This window comes from Plectropomus leopardus, chromosome 16 (genome assembly GCF_026936395.1).
Source record: "Plectropomus leopardus strain MGB_pleo_1.0 chromosome 16, ASM2693639v1, whole genome shotgun sequence".
NCBI lineage: Eukaryota > Metazoa > Chordata > Actinopteri > Perciformes > Serranidae > Plectropomus > Plectropomus leopardus.
This window is the reverse complement of record NC_142191.1, coordinates 13,593,657-13,618,395: the sequence shown is the minus strand read 5'-3', so window position 1 is coordinate 13,618,395 and position 24,739 is coordinate 13,593,657. Positions and strand designations below refer to the sequence as shown.

The 24,739-nt window shown below is 41.6% G+C and overlaps 1 protein-coding gene across 5 annotated transcripts in view; it reads left to right on the top strand.

The window, feature by feature from the left end:
• Positions 1-24,739, top strand: part of sash1a (SAM and SH3 domain containing 1a) — a 225,020-nt gene that overhangs the window by 176,002 nt on the left and 24,279 nt on the right. For 4 of the 5 annotated variants that reach the window (XM_042504112.2, XM_042504117.2, XM_042504115.2 and 1 more), the window contains exons 3-10: positions 2,381-2,431; positions 2,541-2,590; positions 9,550-9,590; positions 10,618-10,707; positions 10,802-10,914; positions 12,946-13,044; positions 20,281-20,416; positions 20,848-21,263. In XM_042504112.2, the coding sequence (XP_042360046.2) occupies positions 2,381-2,431; positions 2,541-2,590; positions 9,550-9,590; positions 10,618-10,707; positions 10,802-10,914; positions 12,946-13,044; positions 20,281-20,416; positions 20,848-21,263 (996 nt within the window). The remainder of the gene's footprint in view (positions 1-2,380; positions 2,432-2,540; positions 2,591-9,549; positions 9,591-10,617; positions 10,708-10,801; positions 10,915-12,945; positions 13,045-20,280; positions 20,417-20,847; positions 21,264-24,739) is intronic. The other variant, XM_042504114.2, reaches the window with a different exon arrangement.

Below are 24,739 nucleotides of genomic sequence, written 5' to 3'. Positions count from 1 at the left end.
CAAAAACTAAACAAAAACGTACCAGACAGGAGGGCTGCCATCTTGTGTTGGTAACATCTGAGTCTACAGTAGTGATCGGAAAGTTGACAGCAGTATTGAGTTCCCGCTTGTACACGTCCCACCCAATCTCAAGTAGTAGTAGTAGTTGATCCCAAACACACAAATTAACTAAATGCTTCGGCTTTACTTTTGCGTAGCTGTCATGCCGTCCATCTGGTAGAGCCATGATAATTTGTTGATTAGTCAATTGACAGAAAGTTAATGGCAACTATTTTAATAATTGAATAATTATTTGTTTTAGTCATTTTTTTGAGCAAAAAAGCCAAACATTTGCTGGTTTCGCACTACTTAAATGAGAGAATTTGATACATTTCTTTGTCATACGTGATATAAACTGAATAGTTTGGGATTTTTGAACTGTTGGTCAGATAAAACATTTAAAGATGTCACCTTGGGCTCTGGGAAAATACACAGGGCATGTTTCACAGTTTTCTATTATTTGACAAAATGATTAACCGATTAATGAAGAAAATAATGGGCAGAGTAATCAATAATGAAAACAATCATTAGTCTCAGCCCTAATATACAGTCATTAATCCAAACATAGCGATCCCCTATTAAGATAACCAGTTAAAATGCCTCTTTGGCTGTATGAGATGAGGGAATTCTCTCAAACTTTGACTGTAAGTTGATTTTTGCAGGAAGTATTTTCATGAATTCCAGTAATCCACAACCTTGACAAAAAAGTTGTCTGGTAAACACTTTGGGGTTTACCAGAGGAAGTTTTTGTTAATTTTCAAGTTTAGCAAAAGTCATAGAGGAACAAGGTAGTAAGATTTGCACATGTACAAAAATAGAAGAAAATATAGAAAGTCATACAGAAAGTAGAAACAGGAACTTGTCTTTTGTCGTCTCACATAGACCTGATGAGTTTCAGCAATACCATGACGTTGACGTTTCCTCAAAAATGGCCCAAAATATATAAAAGCACAGAGGTCATCATAAAGAGCTGATCTTAATATAAATTTCACTAAATCATCTTGTTGAGCAACCTCCTCTGTTAGCTCTTTCCCATGCCCTTTCTAGTGTGAATAATATTCTCAACGCTACCACACGTGTTACTATTTCCAAATATATTTTTTTCAATTTATGTGCTCTCATTTTGCCTCCATATGACATCAAAGCCTAACTTAAGCAATAGGGGTTGGTTATCCTTGGTTACCCTCATAGTGTGTACCAGAAGGATTAAAGGCACATGGAAAGTAAAGCCACTGAGTGAGAAATTGACCACCAGAAATTAACAATGTTGACATGACGGTAACCTCAAGGCTCGAGATGAAGGCCTGTGAGTCCATGGTCATTACCCTTAAACTAAGTGCTGACTCCATCAGTTTCTGTGGTGCTTAATATTCCACAATACAAGACTGTGGTAACACTGGGCGAGTGTGAGTACAGGGAGTAAGATAATCTCCATGAGAGTTCAAAAACGCAAAAGAAACACACGACCGAGAAATCATGCACTCGACCAATCCCTCAAGGCCGTTAGTTGGCTTTAAATAATCTCATTCTGCATGTAGAAATCTAAGTTGCAGACTTGTTGTGAATGGTGTCTGTCTGTAGAAGCATTCGGTTGGAGGCACATCTGTATCTGGATATGCCATGATGAGGACACCTGTTTTAGTCATATGCAAGCACCAGCTCTGTGTAACCGTGAAAACAGCCCTAACAGACATCATGAGCAACATTTTAGAAGTGAAGAGAAGTTAAAATTTGCACTATTTTCCAATGCTTGGAAATTATTTGTCCCTTAAATCTGTAGCCAAAGTCTGTTTTCCATATAAGCCAGTTTGTCTGCTGCCTATAAGGAATATTCTGAATATTTGAGGCAACCCAGCAGGTGTTGCCTTGTTTGGAGGGAGGTGCACTCTGACGTCGTCATAATCACACCATGGATTCCATGCGGCCAGTTACGTCGGTGCTTTTCTGATATCTTGTTCTGCTCGGAAAGCTTTATGACGCTGCATCACCTCTTAGTGGTATTCAAAAACACTCAAAACAAGAACTTCAGGTTTGGGTACCTGAAGCAAGACTTAACTTGTTGAGTCGTCCGTGGGGCTGGCCGTTTGTGTGCACACACGTGCTCGTGTTTGTTTTGGCTGGCATGCAGGTGTGTCTACATGAACCTGACTGAGAACGTCTTTCCCACATGAGGGCATTGTTTTTGTAGTCAACTGACCTTTTTTCTCCATATGCAGATCTTGTTTTACCTTTCTAGTCTTTTAAAATGTGTGCTCACAGTTCATATGTCATGAAGTGATTGATCTTTGACGCTGACATTTGACCCTCTTTCTTCTCCTCTCTTCTCTTGACATTTTTTCAGGAGAAACAGGATCCAAGCAGCACATCCCTGCAGCTCCGTACTGAGATCCAGGTAAGCAGAGACTCTATATGTGCAAAACACAAGCTGTAACAGTGTCAGTTCAACACCATCTTTGGCTAAAAACTCAATCTGACACGTGCCTCCTTCTTCCTATTTTCAGGAATCATTAGGCTTCAGCAGTGAGGTGTCCACTCCAGAAACAGACAGAAAGTAAGATTTTTTTCCCACTTAATCACTGTAACATGTGACCGGAGCCGGTGTGGAACCATGAAACACGCTCGGATTGAAATGTGCGTCTGTTGCATGTCAAAACAATGTGCAGCGCAGCCTGTGTCTGGATCACATCAAACCGTACATGCCTGCACACATAATCATGGATCACACCCAGCCTTTCTGCAGCGAGACAAATGGAAATACACGCACCTCCATATGTAGCTCTTGTGATTGATAGAGGTCAGCTCCTCAGGTGGAAAACACTAAGGAGTTGACACAGTTATGTCTGACCTTAGTTGGAGATGAACTTGAACTTACAAATTCCTGTGTGTTTGCTCCATGTATGCACCTTCTGCTGGTATTTACTAAGAAAAATGTCAATGCATGTAATGACGAAATAACTGATAAAAAAGAACCTAATATTATCATAATTCATGGGTATAAAGGAAATCAACCGTCAACATTAATAGACATCAAATATATGACCCAAAGTTAGTCTCCTAAGCTTCTGTGGTCACATCCCTGCTGTGGTTAAAGGAAAACCACTGACTGCTTCCTTCGGCTGACCTGCTCCGTCTAGCAGTCATTCTCTGCTCTCAGGCCGTCCATGCTTCCTTCCTGCCTTTGTGTCCAGCAGGGGAGAGTGGTGGTGGGGGGGCAGAGGGGGCAATGGCCGAATGATTACAGCAAAGGAGCCTGAACGAAAGAGCAGGATGGAACCGTGCATGGGTGGGGTTCCTTTTCACTGGTTCCTGTAACACAAAGTGCGTGTGGTCATTTTTGCACACCATGTAAATTGTGTGTATGGAATTTCTCCACCATTATTTACCATCAGATCACACATTTAAAGCAGTCTAGGTAGGAAAAACTGCTCTCCAAATGACCTGCTGACAGAGTTAAATTCACTGCAGTCACACACATTAGGTCCCTTTTAAGGCAATGCTATGTTTTTTTTGTCTCTGCTAAGCGAGACATAGATAAATAGATAGATAGATAGATAGATAGATACTAGAATGGATCGTTCAGAGGGAGGAGGAGGGAACTCCGCTGCTCATCATCAGATGCTCACGGCAGAATCAACCAATCACAGTAGCGTGTAGTTGCTGGCATATTTTTTAACATGGAGGACTTCAGCTTTATCTGACTGCACCAATTTTTATAGTAACTCCATAGACTGCACTCACGCGAATCAAATGTTAAGATAATCAGCCTGAAAGCCGAAGAATCTTTACAATCAGTTAAAATGCGGTTACAACATCAGCATGTCACAAAACACACATTTGTTTAACCATTTTGATAATTTCCAGTCATGGGGGATTTCATTGTGGATTGATATGCTTCATGAAATGGAAGACTATCTGCGTCGGATGACGCTTGTCAAAAACGCTTTCAGTGTGGATTGGACTTAAAGTTTAAGAATATTCAAATGTTTCCTCAAAGCAATTGCTGGAGATTTAGCACAGAATAAGCTGACCATTGTTGGTGACCGGAAAAATCCCAGTTACATTTGAAGAACAGATTAAGTGGAGACGAGTGGATGGATGGATTAGTGCAGGAATTGGGAGCCCCAGTCAAACCCGAATGCCTGTTTTCCAGGACCAAAGGTTAAATGAATCTTAACCTGACTCAGAAAAGATCTCCTTTATCTCCATTTCTCCAAATATTTTTGTGTTTGTTCCTGACCATCACCCCTGTGTGACCCCCAGTGGAATTGTCATGTTCACGTGACGACCATGTGCTGCAGAGGAAGCGCATACCACAGACATGATCTCTTCTCCCATTGCTGTATATGTTGCGCAGACAAATTCTGCGGATGATGGGAACCAGATGCCAAATTTCAAATGACGTCTCTCTGCTGTTCGAGAGAAAGAGCCCCTAACTTCTTCCTGTCAGTCTGGTTTCTCTCTGTCCTCCGTGCCTCACGTCCCCTCTCTCATAAACATTCACCTTGAGTCTTCACTTAATCTCTAATGAAACTGCTCCACATTCACCTCTGTCATTTCCACTCTTTCTTCTATTTTTTTTCCTATTCCTACAAAGCCATATACTCCATTTTTGGTGTGAAAGATACGAAGAGCTTTTTTCATCACCTTTATCTGATTAATCTCATTTTTAAAGTTTTTATACTCGAGGACGGGACTTTTTTTTTTAAACTATACTTTTCTGCCAGCCCCTCTCCTCTCACTCGCCCCACCTCAGTTCTCCATTACATCGCCTATTGTCCACTCTCACTGTGGAGAATGGGTTTCAGGTAGAGTGATTTATCATGTGCAGGCGCAGTGATAGACAAGCCCCCTCCATTCCTCACGACACATTCCTCACAGCCTCAAAAGTGGCACACATACACGCTCACGCGCACAGACACGGATACCCCCATCATCACCTCCCTGCAGGACAATAGCAACCAGAGGAGATTACCCAGACTTCATCTTGGGCCGTACCACCCCCTCTGTGTGTCTGCTAGGCAAGAGGTGGACACAGCTCCCATAATGCCTGGTATGCAAATGGCGATGACAGAGCGCTCTCACAAGGCTAGAGGGTGCATGTTGGGGACTTCCTGTTTTGAAAAGTGATTGATTGGTGGGTATTGTTGTAGAGGGGGGTGCAGCAAGCTTATCAGAGAAGTTAACAGCAGAGTTAAATGGATCCTGATGAAAGCATACATGTGCACAGACACATGATAATTGGCTCTAACAGGGTTTGTAAGATTGCACATTCAGAGGCAGTCGTGCTACTGGAGGCCCGGCTTATGCAACTAATAATCAGATGGAAATAAGCCGTGCCATGTGAAGAATCTGTTTAGAACAACAGTACCATGTTGGAAAACTAAAGTACCTTGTCAGCGCTTGTGGCTGAGTGCTGCAGCCCTCATGGGATTGTTATGTCAGTCTGAGAGTAGAGCACAGTAGACGGTGTGTATATGGCAGGAAAATACAAGCAGTTTTTCAACTGTTTTATCTTCAATTTCCCTGTCATACGATCTTCTGTTTTCCCCTTCCATGTGACCTCTGACCTCTTCTATGACCCCATGAAGAGGTTATCCCTCTGCTCTTCCTGTGGACGCTGCCACTGTCGCACAGGGTCGCTGACTTTCATTGTCTCCAGCAGAACACCGGAGGTCACCTCACTCCAGGTGGCCGGCCCTGTAGTCACACAGAATCACACGCAGTCCCCACACACTCATGTACATTTGTACAATGCTGTCATTAATGATGCGTGCACAGCTGTGTGTCCAAATGTCCTGGCTTATCATTTTTCCTGGACAGAAGTTCTGTCACACAGGATACTAAACCTGTGATTCATCCTCCATCATATGACCGCTCCCCATACATCATCACTCATTTAGTCTTTCCATTTTTCCTAAATGTTCATATCTTATAAGCTTGGGGGTTTGTGCATTTATGCTTGTGCAACCACCACATATTTTCTACATGATAACTTGGATACATTTCTTCAGTCGTACTGGATGTGTTGAAGGGCCCTGATACATCAATAAACTGATGTGGATAATCTTCCACGTAATGTAACATAACAGCAAATCAATTTTCTGTAGTCGTCGACACAGCATTGCTGCAATACGCGTCCACATGTGACAGTGTTTTGTTTATCATCACGTACATTTCTTAACTTTATCTCCACATTCTGTTTCTCTCTTCATGTATGCCAGCAAGCTGAAATTATGTTTTAATACAGTTTGAATCTGATATGTTTGAAAAATGCCTGGCAAATGGGGCAAGAAAAAAACCTGCTGTGGGTTGTTGAAAAATTCATAGAAATGTTTTTAAATTTTGTCCATGAAAATGTGTGGGAACCCTGGCGTAGGCACTTGTTGGCCAGTGTTAGCCATTTCTCAGCAGATTTACCAAAATCTGACCCAGTGTCGGTTAGTGAAAGTAAGATCGCTTCGATTAGCAGTTGAGCTCAGTGCACAAGAAGAGAAATGGAGGTGAGGAAAGCCTTTAAACAGACTGATGTAAAAGCAACTGACTGCAGCTGGCTCCATGATCAAGACCTCTTGCTTTGACAGTTTGATATCGGTTTAGTGTGTGAAATTAAAGCTATAATACAAAGATGTGAAGCCTCATATGATAACATACGCAGCATTGACAGGTTATTACCTTGCAAATGATTCATAATTTAAATCCCAATTCTGAGCGAACTTGCTATTCACTCAATGGCAATAACTTCACACTGCAGAGGTGTCAAAAAAATGAACTTTTACCTACCCTACATAGGTTCAGCCAAAGTTTATACTGTACTCAATATAATGCAGAAAAAATAGAAAGTTGGCTTCTTATGCTAATGAGATCAAAAACCGAAGCTAAATGCCCCTTACTCAATGCAAAGAACAGAATTGAAAAAGAAAGGCATGCCAAAGATTTAAGGTTAAACCAATTAAGTTGCCTAGCCACACAATGCCTGGACTGACACCTTCTTTGAAAGACATTCAAGCTCTGAGCACGGATGTGTGCGAGTGCATGCATGTGTGCGCTGCGCGGGAGGTTAATTTATAGAGCATAGAGGAGGAGGGGGGGGGGTGTAGCGCTGTCACAGAAAAGCCGCCATTGAGTGAGTTCTATTAGCATTAGCTTTGGCCCTAGCCTATCTGAGAGAGGGGGGAGAACAGAGGGGCAAACCATGCAGGCCTCCATTCAATTAGCATCTCATTATGTTGCCATGGCAGCCGGGCTTTAAGCCACGTGAAGATTTCCCTTTGCACCCAAAGAGGGCTGCCGTGTCTGAACAAACATATGAACACACATGCACACTCAAACACTCACACATGCAGCCACTGGAGAGGGAAGTGACCTGTTGGTCTTGTTTTGATCCTGTCACACACTTTCACATCGCTTCACTGGCAGCCACTTCTCTGTCTGCATGGCTTGGCAGCTGTATGCTCCTGTGCATTGAGCTCCAAACAAATCATAAAACGATGTCTGAATGTGTACAAGTAAGACACAGTTGGTAGAGAGATTTACTTATGGGTTTTGCTGCTGCTGATGGGTCAGCAGCAGCAAAACCTGTTTCAGCCACCTAACAAAGCAATATCAGTTTAAGTTTATGCTATATTGAGAGTGTTTTAAGCACTTTACCTTAGTATCAGACAGTGATTTCCAACTGAAAATTGAAGTCATTATGTTGCTCTCTTCAAAACCAGACTGAGAAACAGTGATTTAACATCATTAAACACAGGAGCTGCTGGTCTACCACTGCCTTGATCAATTTTGTTTTTGTTGCATGATTTTTGCATTTAAAATGGTTTGTTTGGATTCACCAAATATACTGTTTAGACCTGGCATCAACATGTGTCTTAGGTGATCTGTTCACAACTGGATAGCCATAAATATAGATGCAAACGGCCACCGAGAGGCCTCTCTGATCCGTTCACTCAAGCCACTTGCTGAGGTGGTCTGAGACGTGTTTGACCACATCTTTTGTAGCATAGATGCTAACGCCGTTGTGATGCGTCTCCATCAAGGACGACATGGTGGCTGTTTATTGACGGCACGCTAATGTTCACTATCTTACCTTACTTTTTATGTCGAGTTGGACAAAGTGTTGCATGACCCTCCCTCGTTTTACCCTATGGAAGGAGACATGTTGATTTTTGCTGACAGAGATATCTCCAAGTACTTAACTGGAGAAGCACAATAGACACAGGTATGACATAACAGATATATGTGTCTCAGCTCTCCATTTGTGTTCTGGTCATGGAAACGCATGCTAATACGGAGTCTAACCAAGCTTCTCCAAACTGTTGGTGTGTCGACTGACATTTACTGTAGGTAACAGTCTGACTAAGTACCCCATACAACTCCACTTCCAAACTTTCCCTTTGATAGGTCTCTGAGGGTCTCTACTGGACAAATATGTTGTTCTCTCCTCCCGTTTCTCCCCTTATGATTTATTCTCTTTTAATTTAAAGAATGGAAAAGCTTACAGCGTGCAGCTGCTATCACACACACACATACACACACACATGAACACACCTGTAGGGCGTTCTTTGCACACATAATCACCCTGAAGCCTCACTTCCTCTTCCTCCCTCAGCCCACTTAGCCCAATCTGAAAACAAAGTCTCTCCTTCTTTTATGAAGTTTTCTGCAGCTGCTTTGAACATGAATGCTGCTGAAGCGCATCCCCCTCTCATCCTTTTTTTTAATATAATGAGTACAGAAATAGACTGCAGTTGATGTGGTTTCTCGTCTCCTCTAGAACAAGGGAGAGTTGGCCTAACACGCTGTGAGAACATTGGGTGAGGCTGCTCACACATGACTTTTTGATTGGAAGCTGATTGCAGTTCAAGTGTCACACGTTAAATTCTCCCTGTTGGTTATTTCGGAAGGCTTATAGACATATGAGGACTTTTTTTATTACTCAGTTATTTTCCATCTCTTTTGCTCCCTCTTCTCCCACTCTTCCCTCTGTCTTCCTCGTGACTGTCTCTCTTGTGGAGGGAAGTGGAAACACAAACAGGCTGAGTCTGCCCTGTGGTTTCTCCTCCTCCTCCCCCTTTCTCCCTCTATTCCTCTCTTCCGCGACTCTATACTTTCCCTCTTCCCTTTCACAAGCTCTCTTTTTCTTCATCTTGTTGACCTTCCTCCTTTTTTCACTGCTCCTTAAACACTTTGTAGTACCACCATCTTCATCTGACCCTCTTTTTTTTTCAAAAGGGATGTCATTGTCTGCATCCTCTCCTCTCCTCTCCACCACCTTCTCCCTCTCAAGCCTCAGGAGCCTGGCTTTGCCGTCTGAGAAGTATCACCACTGACCCCAAGTGGTTAACACACAGAACTGCAGTCATTTTTTCCTCAAAAACAAACACTTATGAACACTGTTACAGTGTTTTGAATCACCGTGGTTGACAGACACTGGACACTTAATGATAAGATGTTGGAGTGGGAAGGTTTTTTTTCTAATGGTTATTCTTTATGTCTTTACTCTTTTCCTCCCAGAATGCCCCTGCACAAATCCAGCTCTGAAGATGGATCTGGAGGTAAATTGAGATTTATTTCCGTTATTATCTTATGTTGTCTTAATATGTTTCCCATTAGATTAAACAAAACATTCATTAACCCCTAAGGTGTGATTGAAGAATGGGCGTAAGGATTATGCTTTATTGTTGCAAGAAATGGAAGAATGGTTTATATCCATGTAAATATTTACAAAGTTCCTCCTGGGATGACATTTTTTGTAGACAGACTTTTTCCATTGGATACTGGATTACTGCAGTGAATAAACTCTGCGCCAAACAAATGTGTATGATACTTGCATGTTTTGTTCAGAAAGATAATCTTCCTAAATTAATATTTATGATTTTTGAAGTGTAAATGCATGGCCAGACGTAAAAAAGCAAACTTTAAGGTATAATCGATCTACACTACAGTCACATGACCTCAATGTGACCAACACATCGAGGCTGTGAGGATGCGTTCTATAGTCTTATTTAGCCAGTGGTTAGCAACTGACCTGTTTAAGGTACATAATAGCTTCAAAGTTCGGGGTGGGGTATTTTTACTGACGTATTTTGTGATGTAGAACAAACCGTAAAAATATCTTAAGCTTGCGTTAACCACTGACCTTATCTCAGGCATCTAACCAAAAACCCATTCAAAAAACCCTTGACTTCATGATGAGGGAACTGGGGAGTGCAAAATGCCAACTCATTTTCATGTCTTTGACTTATTCCTGCAACTTTCTATTTATCTCTATTAAATAAAGTCAATAGAGCCTTCTTTGTATGATTATTTGAAAGAAAACATGCATAGTTATCAGAATAATAATATTATAATAAGTTCATTCAATATTGCTATTTACAATGCAAAAGTTAACTGACACAAATTGTCAGTTGCTGCAATACAGGCAATCACTTTCATCACATTTGTTCTTTGTGTGTTTCTACGAATAACGTTTTGGGCTGGTCAGAGGGTAAGAAAGAATTTCAAAGGAGGTATATTAATAAAAAAAAAATAAAATGTTTGAGAGCCACTGCCCTTTGTGACTAACTCTTTACCTTTCTTCAGGTAAATGGGACAATAAGAAGAAGAACAAGTCTTTTTGGCAGAACTTCCGCAAGTCTCAGCACAAACCAGTCGTGCGACAGACCTCCAAAGGTTTGTATGGCTGTATTGTTTATTTTGTTATAGATTTGCTGTACTGAATACACTTTACTCAATGTTCGACCTCTATTCCCTTTGCACTCTCCAGGAGAAGACATCGGCTACGTGGCCAGTGAGATCACCATGAGTGATGAGGAGCGAATCCAGCTCATGATGATGGTGAAAGAGAAGATGATCACCGTTGAAGAAGCTCTGGCTCGGGTAGGAAGCTCCTCTGACTTCCTGCCGCATCTATCATTGCACCTCCCTCCACCCTCACTTGATCCTTCCCCTAAGGTCTGACGGTCCAAGCCCCCGACCCCCGGATTCGTCTCCATCCTTCCCTCCATTCAGCTCCATATTCCCACCATAGCTCTGGCTTACTAAAACGACTCACCCTTACTAACCTGTACGAGGCTCCGCATTTTAACCCTGAATTGTCCTCTTTACACACACATACATACATACACACACACACAGACACACACACACAAACTCCAGACTGTTGGTGTTTGCAGAGGTTCAGGAGTCTGGGGATTTTAGGGTATGAGCTCTTGGAGTGCGTGTGGTTGTGTCGTTCAGATCATAATTGGAGGTTGATGGTCATAGTAACTCAACAGCCCCATCTGTTGGGGGGGGTGCTCTGGTGCATTGTTTTTCTCTCTAGGTGGACATGGTGGATAATTACTCGGCTTTCCTTAAAAATGTCTTTACATTTCCTCTTGAATCAATTTCTGATGATTGTTCTTTTATTTTCCTCCTTCTTCTCTCTTTATCTTTCCTCCTTCCTTCCTGTCAATCACCTTCTGTAATGCCTTGCTCATGGGTAGCATGACCGTCCAGCAGCATCTGAGCACTGGATTGCTCTCCACAAGGCAAAAGTTAATTATATTCTTTTTCCCCCAGAACTGTGATTTTCTTTTGGCAAATAGCTTGATCCTAGCTCCTCACTGTAGTGATTGACACTCAGTTAAACCAATCAATGATCAGCCTTCTGTGGACAGTTGATTTTACTCCTTGTTGTGCTTCTGTGTCTTTATATAGTGTCTTCTGTGAATCACTGATCAATATCATCATATTGGTTATCGTCAAAATAGTGATATGTAGTCTGTGTGTTCAGGGATGTAGTGGACTATGTAGCTTTTTTACTCAAGGGGACAGTTTGCCCCAAAATCAAAAATAAATGTTTTTACCCTCATGTTTAGTGCTATTTCTCTATGTAGTGTTGGAGATATCGGGCGTAGCGTTTTCTGCCTTCTCTTGAATATAATGGATCTAAATGGCACCTGGCTTGAGGTGCTCAAAACACAAAAAAAACTATACTTGAAAATCTTTACAGCAATGTCTCTTTCCAGAAACCATGACGTGGTTACTCAAGATAATCCGCAGTTTCATGTGGGAACTATTTTATTTTTACCAAATTACACCCACCAACCGCATCACTTGGCAGAAGGAAGCATGCATCTACTGCTTGTTCATTTAGCACCACTGAGCTAGCTAAAGTTACACCTTAGCCGAGGAGGACACTTTTGATGTTTTATCTTGTGCTGTCACAAGCATGAGCCTCTCATCCATGAGTAGATGCACTCTTCCTTCTGCACAGTGAGAAGTTTGGCAGGTGCAGTTTAGCAGAAAGAAATTAGTTCCTACATTAAACACAGCAAGGTCTGTGGATTATCTTTAGAAACCAGGTCATTATTTCTTTGCTGATGAGTTTTTCAAATGTTTGTTTTTTGGCACCTTGAGCAACACAAACAGAGTGCCATCTAGCGCCATTATATTGGAGAGAAGGCAGATATCTCTACGGCTGATATCTCCAGCACTCTGCAACTCGCACTAAAACAATTGAGATTGATAAATAATGCGGCAGATAACAGGAAAAATATGTAGTTTTGATTTTGGGGTGAATTTTCCCTTTTAAAAGGCAGACACAAGTCTATATGACAGTAAAATCATTCCACACATAAAGGGTATTCACAGGAAAATATAGACATTATAAAAGAATGCTTAGCATAAAACGCAATAGACTTTTAGTGGTAGTTTGCAAACTCAGTTCACAGCACACACTTTATATTTACCACTACATCACTGGTTGAGTCCTTCTGTCCTGTCTGTCTGTCTGTCTGTATACATGCACTGTGAATGCACACGATTGATGCCTATCAATTGTCTGTTAGCACATGGAGAGATGTAGCATGCCGGGTGAGAGTGGCCCTGTTCCTCTGCCTCTCTAAACTTTTCTTCTCCACGTAGCTGAAGGAGTATGAGCGCAGCAGACAGTCCAGCAGTTCTGACACTGCAGAGTGGGCTGACGGATCTGCAGCCAATCTAAACCAGTCCTCAAACTGCAACGTAAGTACACCCCATTCCCCCAACACCTTACCCCAAAACCCGTCCTGTTCTACCTCTCGTAACACTCTCACCTCGACCACTCTCACCTTTAAGTTTTTTAGCCAAGGAAGTTGTGAAGGAGGACGGCCATTGTTTTGACATTTGTGTGCTTGGATGTGTGTGTTGATTCAGATGTTAATGAACTCAGCTTGTTTTATTCGCTTGACGTTTACAGTTTAAGAACAATCAGCGTTTAGATTTCCCTTTAATGTGTTTAAAATGTTTCGAATTTTGAACAGCTTTAATGCCATTGCATTTACCACCTTCACTTAACTTTTTTCATGCCTTCTTCTCCCTTTTATCTCCCCTTCTCTCGCTGCTCTTCACTCACTGGCCAAACTTAAAATCCAACTTTGCACATGCATCCTCTCCACCATGTCATGTGCATCTTGATAGTATGGTTGTTACCTCTGTGAATCTTGGCCCGTCGCTTACCTCGTTTTTCTGGCAGTCTCAGTGAGATGTATGCAGTATGTTTTGTGTCCTTCCATGTTTTAATGATCAGGTTGGTCCTGTCATGTGCATTTGAAATATGTTCTTGACAAAGTTAAAACTGGCTGCTGTAGTGACAAGTAAATTGTTGTATGGAAATGTAGGTCTGGTCTGTTTCCATCAATCAGTTGAAATTATAACTTGCGGAAAGCCAAGTGGAGAGTCACACAAAATCTACCCGAATCCCCTTGAGGCATAAACTCTTGTTAGCAGTGATTTTGTCAGCTGTGATCTGTGGAGACAAGGCCTCCGAAACCTCCCTGATCACCTTTTGAGTGAGTCGAGACCTCTGAGGATGCTTTGTGTTGTGGAGCTGGAGCTCAGACAATCATGTTCTGTTGAAAACAGTGACGATCTTTCAGTTATTTATGTAGTGCGTGTGTTTGCATTTGTTGATGTGCTTTTTCCTTTTGTCAATGTAGGTCAGCTTTGATGCAGATTCACCGTGGTCACGGCAGCTTTCTATTAGTTCTGTACTGTATCGCATCATATGGGAATAGCATGCAGTCTCACACACTGACCCACTTTTCTTAACAGGAAATGACTTTATCCAAACACAAAAATTCCAAGTACTCTGAAAATAATCCCCCGCACATATTTGTTTATTTCTATTTTGAAATGTGCCACTAATTCCCAACTAAACAGCACTGACATTTTCTGAAAAATAGTCTCTTGCATACAATCTTATCCACTTTATGTGTGCATTTCATGTTGTTATTGTTAAAGGAATACTTCAGTTATTCATGCCGTGTTACAGTGATTTTTTTTCCTTGCATGCCTCAGATGAGCGAAGAATCCCAAAATGGAGAAAAATTCTTGATGAATTAAAGTCATAGGAGTCCGTGTCTAACAACAGAAAAACTACCTAAACATCTGTTTGCAAATTCTCACACAACTTGTACGGTTTAATCAGTCATATTTTTGCAGTCAAATGCTCAGTACGTCTCAAAGAGACAGCCCTTTCCAACTGAAAGCTGTCTATGTTCTCTTCAAACCAGACTTATTCACAAAAACTGTAGTTTTACATTGTTGAACACAGGAGCTGCTAGTCTACCACTGCCTCCAACACTTAATTTCTTTATGTTATTTTCTCAGTTTGGTGCTTTAAACGATTTGATTTTGCAAAGTCACACAATAACACAAATAAACTAACTGATCGAGGCAGTGATGGACCAGCAGCTCCCATAGTAAGCGAGGTAAAGTTATTCTTTTTGTCAATGGAGTCTGACTTTAAGGAGAGCATAACTAAGTTTCACTCTTAGTTTAGTTCCCCTTTGGAAAGGCCTGTCTTTTTGGGATGCACTGAGCAATAAATGAGACTTAAAATAAGAATTATTCTGCACAAGTTGTGTGAGAGATTATTAGCGCATGTTTTGACATAGTTTAATGGTTGTTAAACATGTCAAACACTTCAGCTGATCAAGAATTTTCTCTTTTTTGGGGGATTTTTTTGTTCACTGTGGGAGCAATTCGGAGTAACCCAGCATGAGTAAATGGTAATCTGTTGATTACAGATTGTGAAATAAAATGATTATAGTGTAAAATAAATTAGGATTGACTATAGTGTATAATAATTGAGGATCATAATTTAGAGTATATTTATTTTTTTAATTAATTCATTTATTTTATTTATTTGATTTTGCTGTTGTTTTGGGTTATCGTTTGGTTGATATAGGATAGGCAAAAATAAGCCTTGGGCCTCAGCCTATTCCTTTTTTAGTTATTAACTGAGAAAATGTGTATTCAGTAATCTTTGTTTTTCATGATATATGTAAGCAAAATAAGTTATTCATTATCAACATCATCATCATCTGGGTGATGAACTATTCCTTTAAAGTAAATGACAGGTTGATCCTGCAGTGTTCACACAGATTTATCTTAAGATCCTTCATAGAGTCGCATTTCCATAATCGCTATTTCTTTTAAGTAGATGAATATGCTGCAGTGATAGATGCTTGACTTTTACACATTCATAACTGCCCCTGCGACTCTTCATCTTAAGTGATTTGATCCTTTGCATTCATAAACTCAAGAAAATCAGATCTACATGTCTATTACTGTAACTGAATCCGTAAAAGCATGAATAAAGACTCATGCAAAGTAGTTTTATCATCAAGAGTCCTTATTTAATTCTTCTTCTGCGTAATGATTGATGATTTCCTTCAGTATGAAAAATAGGTCAATTATGCCATACACATCTTTAGCACAAGCTCCGTCTGGCTGTTTGATGTGGGTGTGTGAATTTTGGATGCTGATCATCTTATCAGCCTGTCAGCCCTCATTTAACCCCTCCGCTGCCAGCTGCTCACTTCCTGTGGGGAGAGAATTGATCGATTGGGGGGTTTCACAGACAGGGGAGAGGATGCAAGAGTTACTGAAGGAGTATTGTTTAGAGGAACACACAATTTGGCTCTGGAGGCTGGGAACATATGCAAGAGCTGAAGGCAGAGAGGAAAGAAGAGAGAGAAAAATAGAGACGATAAAGACTTTGCACTTACCCCCAGGCCCTGAACAGGGGGAGTTGTGTGTCGCCCCCTTCACTCCAAGTTCCAAAATTGGCCACTTCAGGAAATATTGCTGCTCTGCTGGGACCTCTATTGGTGTCACGTACTGCCCCTTCCTTCCCTCTAATGAATGGAATTAGGTCATCCCCAAATTCAAATAAAAGTCTTGCGTGTCTGTGTCCGCCTATATACAGACATGTTAATACACAGTTCATGGTTGTAGCCTACACATTTGCAATATACAATCTTTGGCTGCTCTGTGCCTTTCTTTGATGCTGTCTGTCTTCCTCCGGCGATCGGAGCCCACATTCCAGGGCTGGCCATTAGCGATGTGGGGGCCAAGGCAGGGTCAGAGGGGCTCAAACGCTGGGATTGTTCTCCATGCACAACACGCCTTTTCTCTGCTAGCTGTGCAGCACGGCACTTCCAAACAGTCCCTCATTCCTCGGAGCTGAATTCACTTACGGGCTGCATCTGTATTTGCCAGCATGTGCACACATGGGAGAAGATATTATTTTGGATCTTGCATGCATGAGAATGTGGTTCACGCGCTATGGATTTGTGGCACCCACTCTTGCTAACCTGCTGGATGTTAACACAGAAAACCTGCTGTTTTGTATGAGGTGGTAAGTTTTTCAGGCGCTCGTAACTGATTGTTTAGGTTTTTTTATGATTGTCCTGTTTTTGTGGTGCAGGATGACGTACAGATTTTGGTGCATCATGAGGATGTTTTATAAGTTTTCTAAGTTTAACTGCATCTCCAAAGTTATGGGAAAGATCCTCAAAGTAATCTGTGAAGTGAGATGGCAATTGTGGCTGTGGAATTGTTGCTTTGACCTTGTTTTTGATGGCGCCTTTTCAGACCTGCTTGATTCATGGCCGCCTATGTCTGGCTCTCTTTCTGTGAGTGTCTCTTTTCCCCTTTTTTATGTGGCCATTTGCATGTATAGTGTTCCTCAGCACTGGGGTAGGACTTATATATCATTGTCGCCTCTTTACTATCTACTTGTCCTTTTCTGAGTCTTCACAAGATGAACAACTCATGTGGGTTAACTATGAAATTGCCAGGACAGTTGTCCTGCACACAGTTATCGGCACATATAACATAGGCAGAATCCAGGGTTTCCCATGCATTCATTTATTTGAGGCAGCCCACCATGATTAAAACATGTGCTGCCACAAATAGATCTTTTTTTTTTTCCAAAGTTGGACTGTTCATTCGGAGCACTGTTGAAATATATATACCAATTGGTTATTCATTGCATCAGGCGCATTGAAAGAGAAACTTAACTGTGCACACTGGGGTCTAAAAGTTTGTATTCCTTCGCAGCAGCTGCTCCTCTCTTTTACAGATCTGATCTGATTTTTTTGAGCATCACAGCCACCGCAAAATGATTTGTTTCACTTTTGGGATTTGATCCATTATGTCATGCTTCATGCGCTACTGAGAAACTCTAATAGGAATGAACCCTTAACACTGTATCTAGTACTCTTTTTACATCTATGGGTCTGAAGTGTGCCTCTGAAAAACCTGTGTTTGGAGGGCCATACAGCCTAAACACTTCGCCCTAAACCTCCCCAGCAAGAGTTGGAACACCCTACCCCTAGACATGAACACTTGAAATCAAGGATTAAGGGTAAAGTTGTAGGGGCAAGGAGTGTACTGAGATTGGGCCAAAGTGTCCTCATACTCAGTAATAGTTATTAAGCGGGACCAAGATGCAGGAGTGGACTCCAACCCAAACTTTGTGATCTCACAACCTTCTTACCTCCTCTTTCATCAGTCCTCTCTGACACTTGTTATTACGTGACATTCTCTGAAGCTAATACACTCGAGCATCGTCCAGAGCAAATGGAAAGTTGAAGGAGTCACAGACTGTGGCCAGAATTGTGTGGTTCAGTTGAGGGATTGTCCAGGAGAGCTAGGCTGAGACACAGTAGAGTTATGGTTTTTCAAAGCCTATTTCTGCAGCTTTTTCAGAGGCCAAATGATTGGCTATAATACCCTAGTTCTGGTCTGCTGAGCTGATAGGACAGATGACCTAAAAGATGATCGTGCACCTCTAACAGTGGCAAAGTGGAGGCAAGTTTGATAGAATGAACTTGCACAATGCTATGTCGATTAACGTGTTATTTCCTTTTCTACCATGGTGATGGTTCATGAGGTTTAACAACACCCCCCTCGCCTGCAGGAATCAAAATATCACAATGTTGCGAAGGTGGTTCGGTGCCATCAAAGAATTGTGGACAACGTCATATCTGTTCGCTCCAACCAACCAAACCACACTTATTAACATCTCCCCACTGTATGTCAGCAGCCTCTGAGCCAGGCCTGTGGTCAACAACAGTGAGAAAGTGGTTTCTTCCTTGTTAGTTTTTGAGCTGCAGGAGAAGAGTGCATTTTATAAGAGCTGAGCCCTGCAGGCCTTGTGTACATGAGCGTGCATGTGTGTCCCTTTGCAAGCGATGCAGTCAACCTCAACCGTAGAGCTGGCAGCTTGTGACAAGAGAAGGGGTGTTGCTGTGGAAACCAGCAGCAAATAGACAGAAATTAAAGTTGTTTGAGCTCTATGATAATGATGCTAGTTCCTGCCAGACAATCTTTAGGCATAAGCTGGGCTCATCATCATCATCATCACATGGAGACTATGCTCACACACATGCAGCTTGGGGAGTGTGTTTGTGTGTGCTCTGGTTGGGAGTTGGGTCTGGATGTCTGTGGGTGATGAAACTATTTGTGACTTCATTACTCAGTCTCTTTTCCACTCCACTACGCTGTGTTGAGAGTTTAAATGCAATGGAGAGGCAACATAGCACTAAATAGAGCATTTATAGTTTTACTGTTTCAATGTTTCATTCAGTTGTACATATTTTTGCACCAATTACTGGTTCATCCGGTTCATTATTTCAGTGTATTTTTTTTTTTTGTTTACTGTCAATATGAACTTCAAACAATGCGGTTTGCCATCACCATCCCTCCAACCCTCCATTTCTCACCTCACTAACTTTGACTCCATCCTAAACAATGCTCCCATCTGTTGGCATCTTGAAAATCTCACAATATGTTTGTGTTTTATTGCCATACTACTTTTATATTAAAGCAGGTCAATACAAAACCATGCATTTATGTTATATTTGCATTAGTGGAATGTTAAAGGGCTAGTTCAGATTTGTTTGAGTGAGGTTGTATGAGGTGCATATTCATAGTCAGTATATCGCCTACAGTACATGGTGGTCTGTAGCCCCCCCAGTTTGGAGAAGCAAGCAGGAGTGCTGACACAGAAGCTCTGTAATGTACTTCTGTGGATGAGGGGCAGCAGTGAAACATATTTTAGCCACCTTAAAAAAATCATTTTAAGTGTAAGTGTGTATATTGACAATATTTTGTAAATAACTACAAAAAGTAACAAAACAACCACAAGGACACACGAAATGGCTACAAAGTGACACAAAATGACCCAACAATATACAAAAATACCTAAAAGAAACCAGAACTTCTACAAAAAGACATCAAAAAAACACAAGGAGATCAAAAAAATGACAGAAGAAAAAATGACAAAATGATGCCTAATGACTACAGAGTTGTGTGTCCTGCTTCTATGAAGGAGAGGTGGTGGTGCCCTGCATATTTGTGCCCAGGGGCCTGTTGTCTCATAATCCATCCATGATTATGGCAGCATTGATAAAATGCTGTTCACTGTGGATTTGGGGATATTTTTAAGAACCAGAGCACACAGAGGAACATTTGCAGAGGTGTACTTATTGGGTCAAAACAGAGATGCGTAGGAATACCAAAGTTTTACAGTTGAGCAAATTTAGTGCCAAAGGAAAGGGATGTCTGACGGCGAGGTAAAGCGGCAAAAATATTTGTAGTGTAGCGTACACTTAAAACTTTTTTGAGTGGCTAAAATATGTTTTGTTGCTAACCCCATTGATGACAGTACATTGCTTAGCTGCCATGTTCGTACTACAGCCTGTTTCTCCAAATGGGGGGCGAGCTGACTGCCATCTACTGGAGCTAAAACACTGACTATAGATACGTACCTCACACAACCCCAGTTTTAAAAAAGTGGAACTATTCCTTTAAGCTGGAGATAAATCTCCTACTTTTATCAGTTTTTAAAAAGTTATCTAATTGAGAAGTGTTTGACTGTCTGTCCCTTTTATCATATCATCCCTCCCTCTGTCTCTTTCCCACCAGTCTCGTGAGCAGTCAGACGATGAGCAATCAGAGGACTCTGTGAAGTTCAAACGGCTTCACAAGCTGGTTAACTCCACACGCCGGGTCAGGAAAAAACTCATTAAGGTGGAGGAGGGCAAAAAACATGGCTCTGAAGGTTTGTGACCCCCAATTGTCTGTTTAAATCTGTCAATATTTGTTATATCAGCTAAAGAATGTCCATGTGATGTATGTTATGTTCAAGGCCACGAAAATCTGTTTTGGGCACTAAATTGAGCTGTTTGTCTTCACTAAAATGAGATTAAAGTTCAGTCTTGGTAAATATTGTTGTTTTCAACTGAGGGATATTGGAAATTAATGACTTACAATGTGTGTGTGTTAAAAATCAGGATTTATTTTTTATGCCAGTGTATTACATTTTCATCTGTCATGGGTTTTGCCTAATACTCAGACTTTAAGAATGTGTTTTGAAATTTTTGCAGGCTAGCTGTGGTTTGGGAAACCACAGATGGGTCATGAGACTACTCGGAATCTGATTTCTAAATCCTCCTGAGTGACAAACTATATAAGGTTTTCTGTCTTCTTTAGATTTCCTGAATCTGGAGTCACCTCCCACCTGTGAGGACAACACAGCTCTGTACACAGGGGTCTTAAAGAAGCCCCCTTTGCCCCAGGAGATCTCTCTGCCCTCCCTCACCCAGGATCAACTCTCTCTGGATGGCGACACAGACAGCCTGACTAACTCCCCTTCCTCCAGCAGCCTGGACACCTGGTCCGGACACAAGCTGGTGAAAACCTTCAGTAAATCTTCCAGTACTCACGGCCTCATCCGACCCCCCAGGAGAACCCCGGTTGGTTCTGGGGGCCTGGGAGGCTCCGGCGCAGGAGGTAGTGGCTCCTCCTTCTCAGAGCTGGATGGCTGTGGATTGGACGACGACGGAAAGCTGTCACGCTCCACGACCGACGGCGAGATGCGGAAGGCGCTGAGCTCCATCTCCCATGGGGTAAGTAACAACGAGGCTCTCTACGCCTACTATGGCCTCACCAAACCCCGCCCCAAACCCCACACCCAGTCCCGCCTCCTGATCTCCCTGGAAGACGCTCCACAGGGCAGCCCCAAACACCACCCTGCCAACCGGCACCACGGCAGCTGGACGCACCGGAAACCTGACCCCAACTACGCTTACTCCACCAAGCACCTACTGTACCAACGCTCGCGCAACGCCAAGACCCCTATCTCCCCTCTGTCTGTCACCCCCTCCTCCCCTGCCCGCTGTGATGTAGCCAAATCAAAAGGTTTTGGAAGTGGGGGAGGTGGCTGGGTGTTCCCCTCTCGCAGGCTGCGTGGTCGAACGGCAGTCAGTGAGCTGAACATCACCTATGTGGTAGAGCGGAGCCTGTACGGTCACCTCAACTGGGCCCAGCTGGTCCGCCCGGTTACCCTCAGCCGCGCTGAGCGCCGCTGTCTATTGGAGGAGGACCGCGAGGCGGACAGGAAGTGGGCGGCCAGTGTGGACCGCTGCACCAAGCGTGTGCTCTTGCGCATCCAGCAGAAGTCTGTGAGTTCAGACCATGAGGTTGAAATCGACCGCCTCGTGTGAGCGGGACTCGGTGCTTCAAAGTTGCAGAATAGCTCAGAGGTTATAGTGGAAGGTACAGCAAACATACACACACACACACACACACACACACGTCAGGTTAAATGACGTCAACTTATTCATTTGATATGGTCCGTGTGAGACATCCGCATCAAAGCATTGTAGCTGTGCTCATGTATAGAGAAAGGCCAGGGGCTGGTGTATCTATCACAGACTTAACTGCCCTGAGAGAAATGTCTCCTTCTCTGACCTTTTGGTGTATGCCTTTGGCTTTAAACCTTTTTTACTTCAGCTGAATATGAAATGATTATGGAATGTGCAGTGGCCCACTTGGGAGGTTAAGTTACAGCGGAGGTTTTATAAGTGCCTTTTTATAAATGTCAGATCCCTGAAGAACACTGGCACAGTCACTCTGATCCTCGGGGGCAAAAGAGATGTTGTACAAGCCTGGAGCTGCTCATCTGTAGAACTGCACTGTGTAGCCTCACAGGCGTATTCAGTGAATGGCCTTATTAAGTCAAAATTAAAGGAACAGTGTGTGAGATTTAGGGGGATTTAGTGGTGTCTAGCGGTGAGGATTGCAGATTGCAAAATGCTGAAACTTTTCCTGATTGTAATTCCTTCTCTGTTTATTGTTCACATTCGGTAATTCAGCTGGTACAAATCAATGTTTCTCCAGAGCTATTTTGCATGTCGGAGATGGCTCGCTTTCACGTTAGAAAATCAGTATTTTTCCAATGCTGCTCGTCACAGAGGGGCAGCTAACTGCGTTGGCCTACGCCAAATGAGAATGGCCCTATCTAGAGCTAATGTTTAGTTTTTCCATTCTCCTTGGACGATGACCCGCTCCCTTTGTAGATATAAATGGCTAATTTTCGAAAACATGTAAACTCATATTTTCAGGTGATTACACATTAAAAAAAAACATACTAATTATATCATATTCCATTTCTTCCAATAAACTCTCCTTAATCCTACACACTGGACCTTAAAGTGACTGAGTGGTCTCTACGCGTATCAATTTCCAAATTAATTTTAAGACTGAATATAGCAACAAATATGCAGAAACAACAGAAAAAAAAGGCTTAACTACTAATTTATATAGTAGAGAATGTAAAATCCAAGTGTATAATTTTCTAACAACCAGCATGAAAACAGTCTGGTTGCATCTCACTAGTAAGTGACTTGTTCAGCACATGCATCAGCCCGTGCGTATCAGCAGAAGTAGCGACACATACTCTAGGTGGTGATATAGTGGAGCTATCCTGCAGCTTTGAGGGTACCTGAATCCTATCGTGTTCTAGTGAAATCACCGGAGGTCGTTCTCATCCAAAAACTCTCCAAAAAACTCCACTTTTTTCTGTTGTTGCTTTTCGTGTTCTTTTTTGGCCCGTGCCTCTATGGTTGCAGATGTGATTTTTTTTCTCTTTAGTTGTTTTTCTTTCCTATAATTATCTTTGAGAGACATTTTTTCTGGGTGCATGTCCATTCCATCGAACATCGCCATTACATTCAGAGTTCTTTTTTTTGGACGTCGCTTCAAACATGTTTGTTCTCCAAACTGTGCTTTTTTTCCTGGGAAGTTGTGATGTGGACTGCAGCTGTGGACATCTAATATATAAAAAAACTCTTTTCTGAAAATGCAATGCCTTCTCACATGGAGGATCTTCGTCCGGGGTTTGTGGGAGTTTAGTCGAGCAATTTAGAAGTAATGACTTCTGAAGCAAAGGATAAATACTATCAGGTGCCTCACTTGAAACGATATGGAAGACAAAAAAAGGAGACAAGTATTTGAATTTTACCAGCCACTGAATACTTGATATTAAAATTTAAACACCACTGAGTGCATTGCATTGGATAGTATTACTTTGAAAATCATGTATCTGAATTAATTATTTTTGAATGCACCTCTGTGAAATTTAAGTGTGAAATTTCTTGATTTGCAATTAGAAAATCTGAATTTGAATATATTTTTATCAATGTTCCCAACTTCAGATTTAAAAATTCAAAATTCAGAATTTCAAAAAAAGGATAGCCTGGATGTTGCCATTTGATTTTTTTTTAAATTTGAATTTGATCAATTGTGAGCAATGAGAATCTTCTTTTTAAAAATTAAAATGATTTTTTTCTTCTTTTGAAACTTGATGTGTGAAATTTTTTAATTTGCAATTTCCAAAAATGTTTATGAAGCCAAATCCAAAAATGTAGGTTTCAAAATTAAAAAGCAAGCAGTAAAATCAACTTAAGACTCAGGTTAAAACTTAAATGCAGAAACATTTCACCCAGGACAATTCTTTGTTCGCAAATTAATTTTTACTTAAATCTGAGCTAACCTGGCATCATTTGATATTCTGAAACTTGAATTTTTGCATCTGAATTTGTGAACATTGAAAAAAACAAACACCCAAATTCAGCTTTTGAAATTTCAAATCGAGGATTTTTGTATTTTAATTTCAAAGAGGTGAATTCAGAACAAATACATACAGGTACATAGTTTTCAACGTGAAATATATATTAACACCATAAATTTAGTGGTGTTATACTTTTAATTTTAAGTATTAATTTGCAGTTAAAATTCAAATACCAATGTCCCTTATTTGCTTCCATAAACCAAGACTGTTTTTGGCAGATGCCTGTGTGCGTGTCTGTGTCTACATGTTTGTGTGTGACCTCCTGCAGCACTTAGGGAGGATTCAAAAAGTTAAAGCCAGCTTAGTGATAATAGGATCCTGGATCTCTTTTCCTCTCATGTCACAGTTCCCCTTTGTGTCTACCCCTTATCTATATGAAGTCAAAAAAAATCTCCATATCACCCTGTCCTCTCCGCAGAAACAATTTACTCCCCAAAAAATGTTTCTGATGAGAATAACATTTTGTCAGCG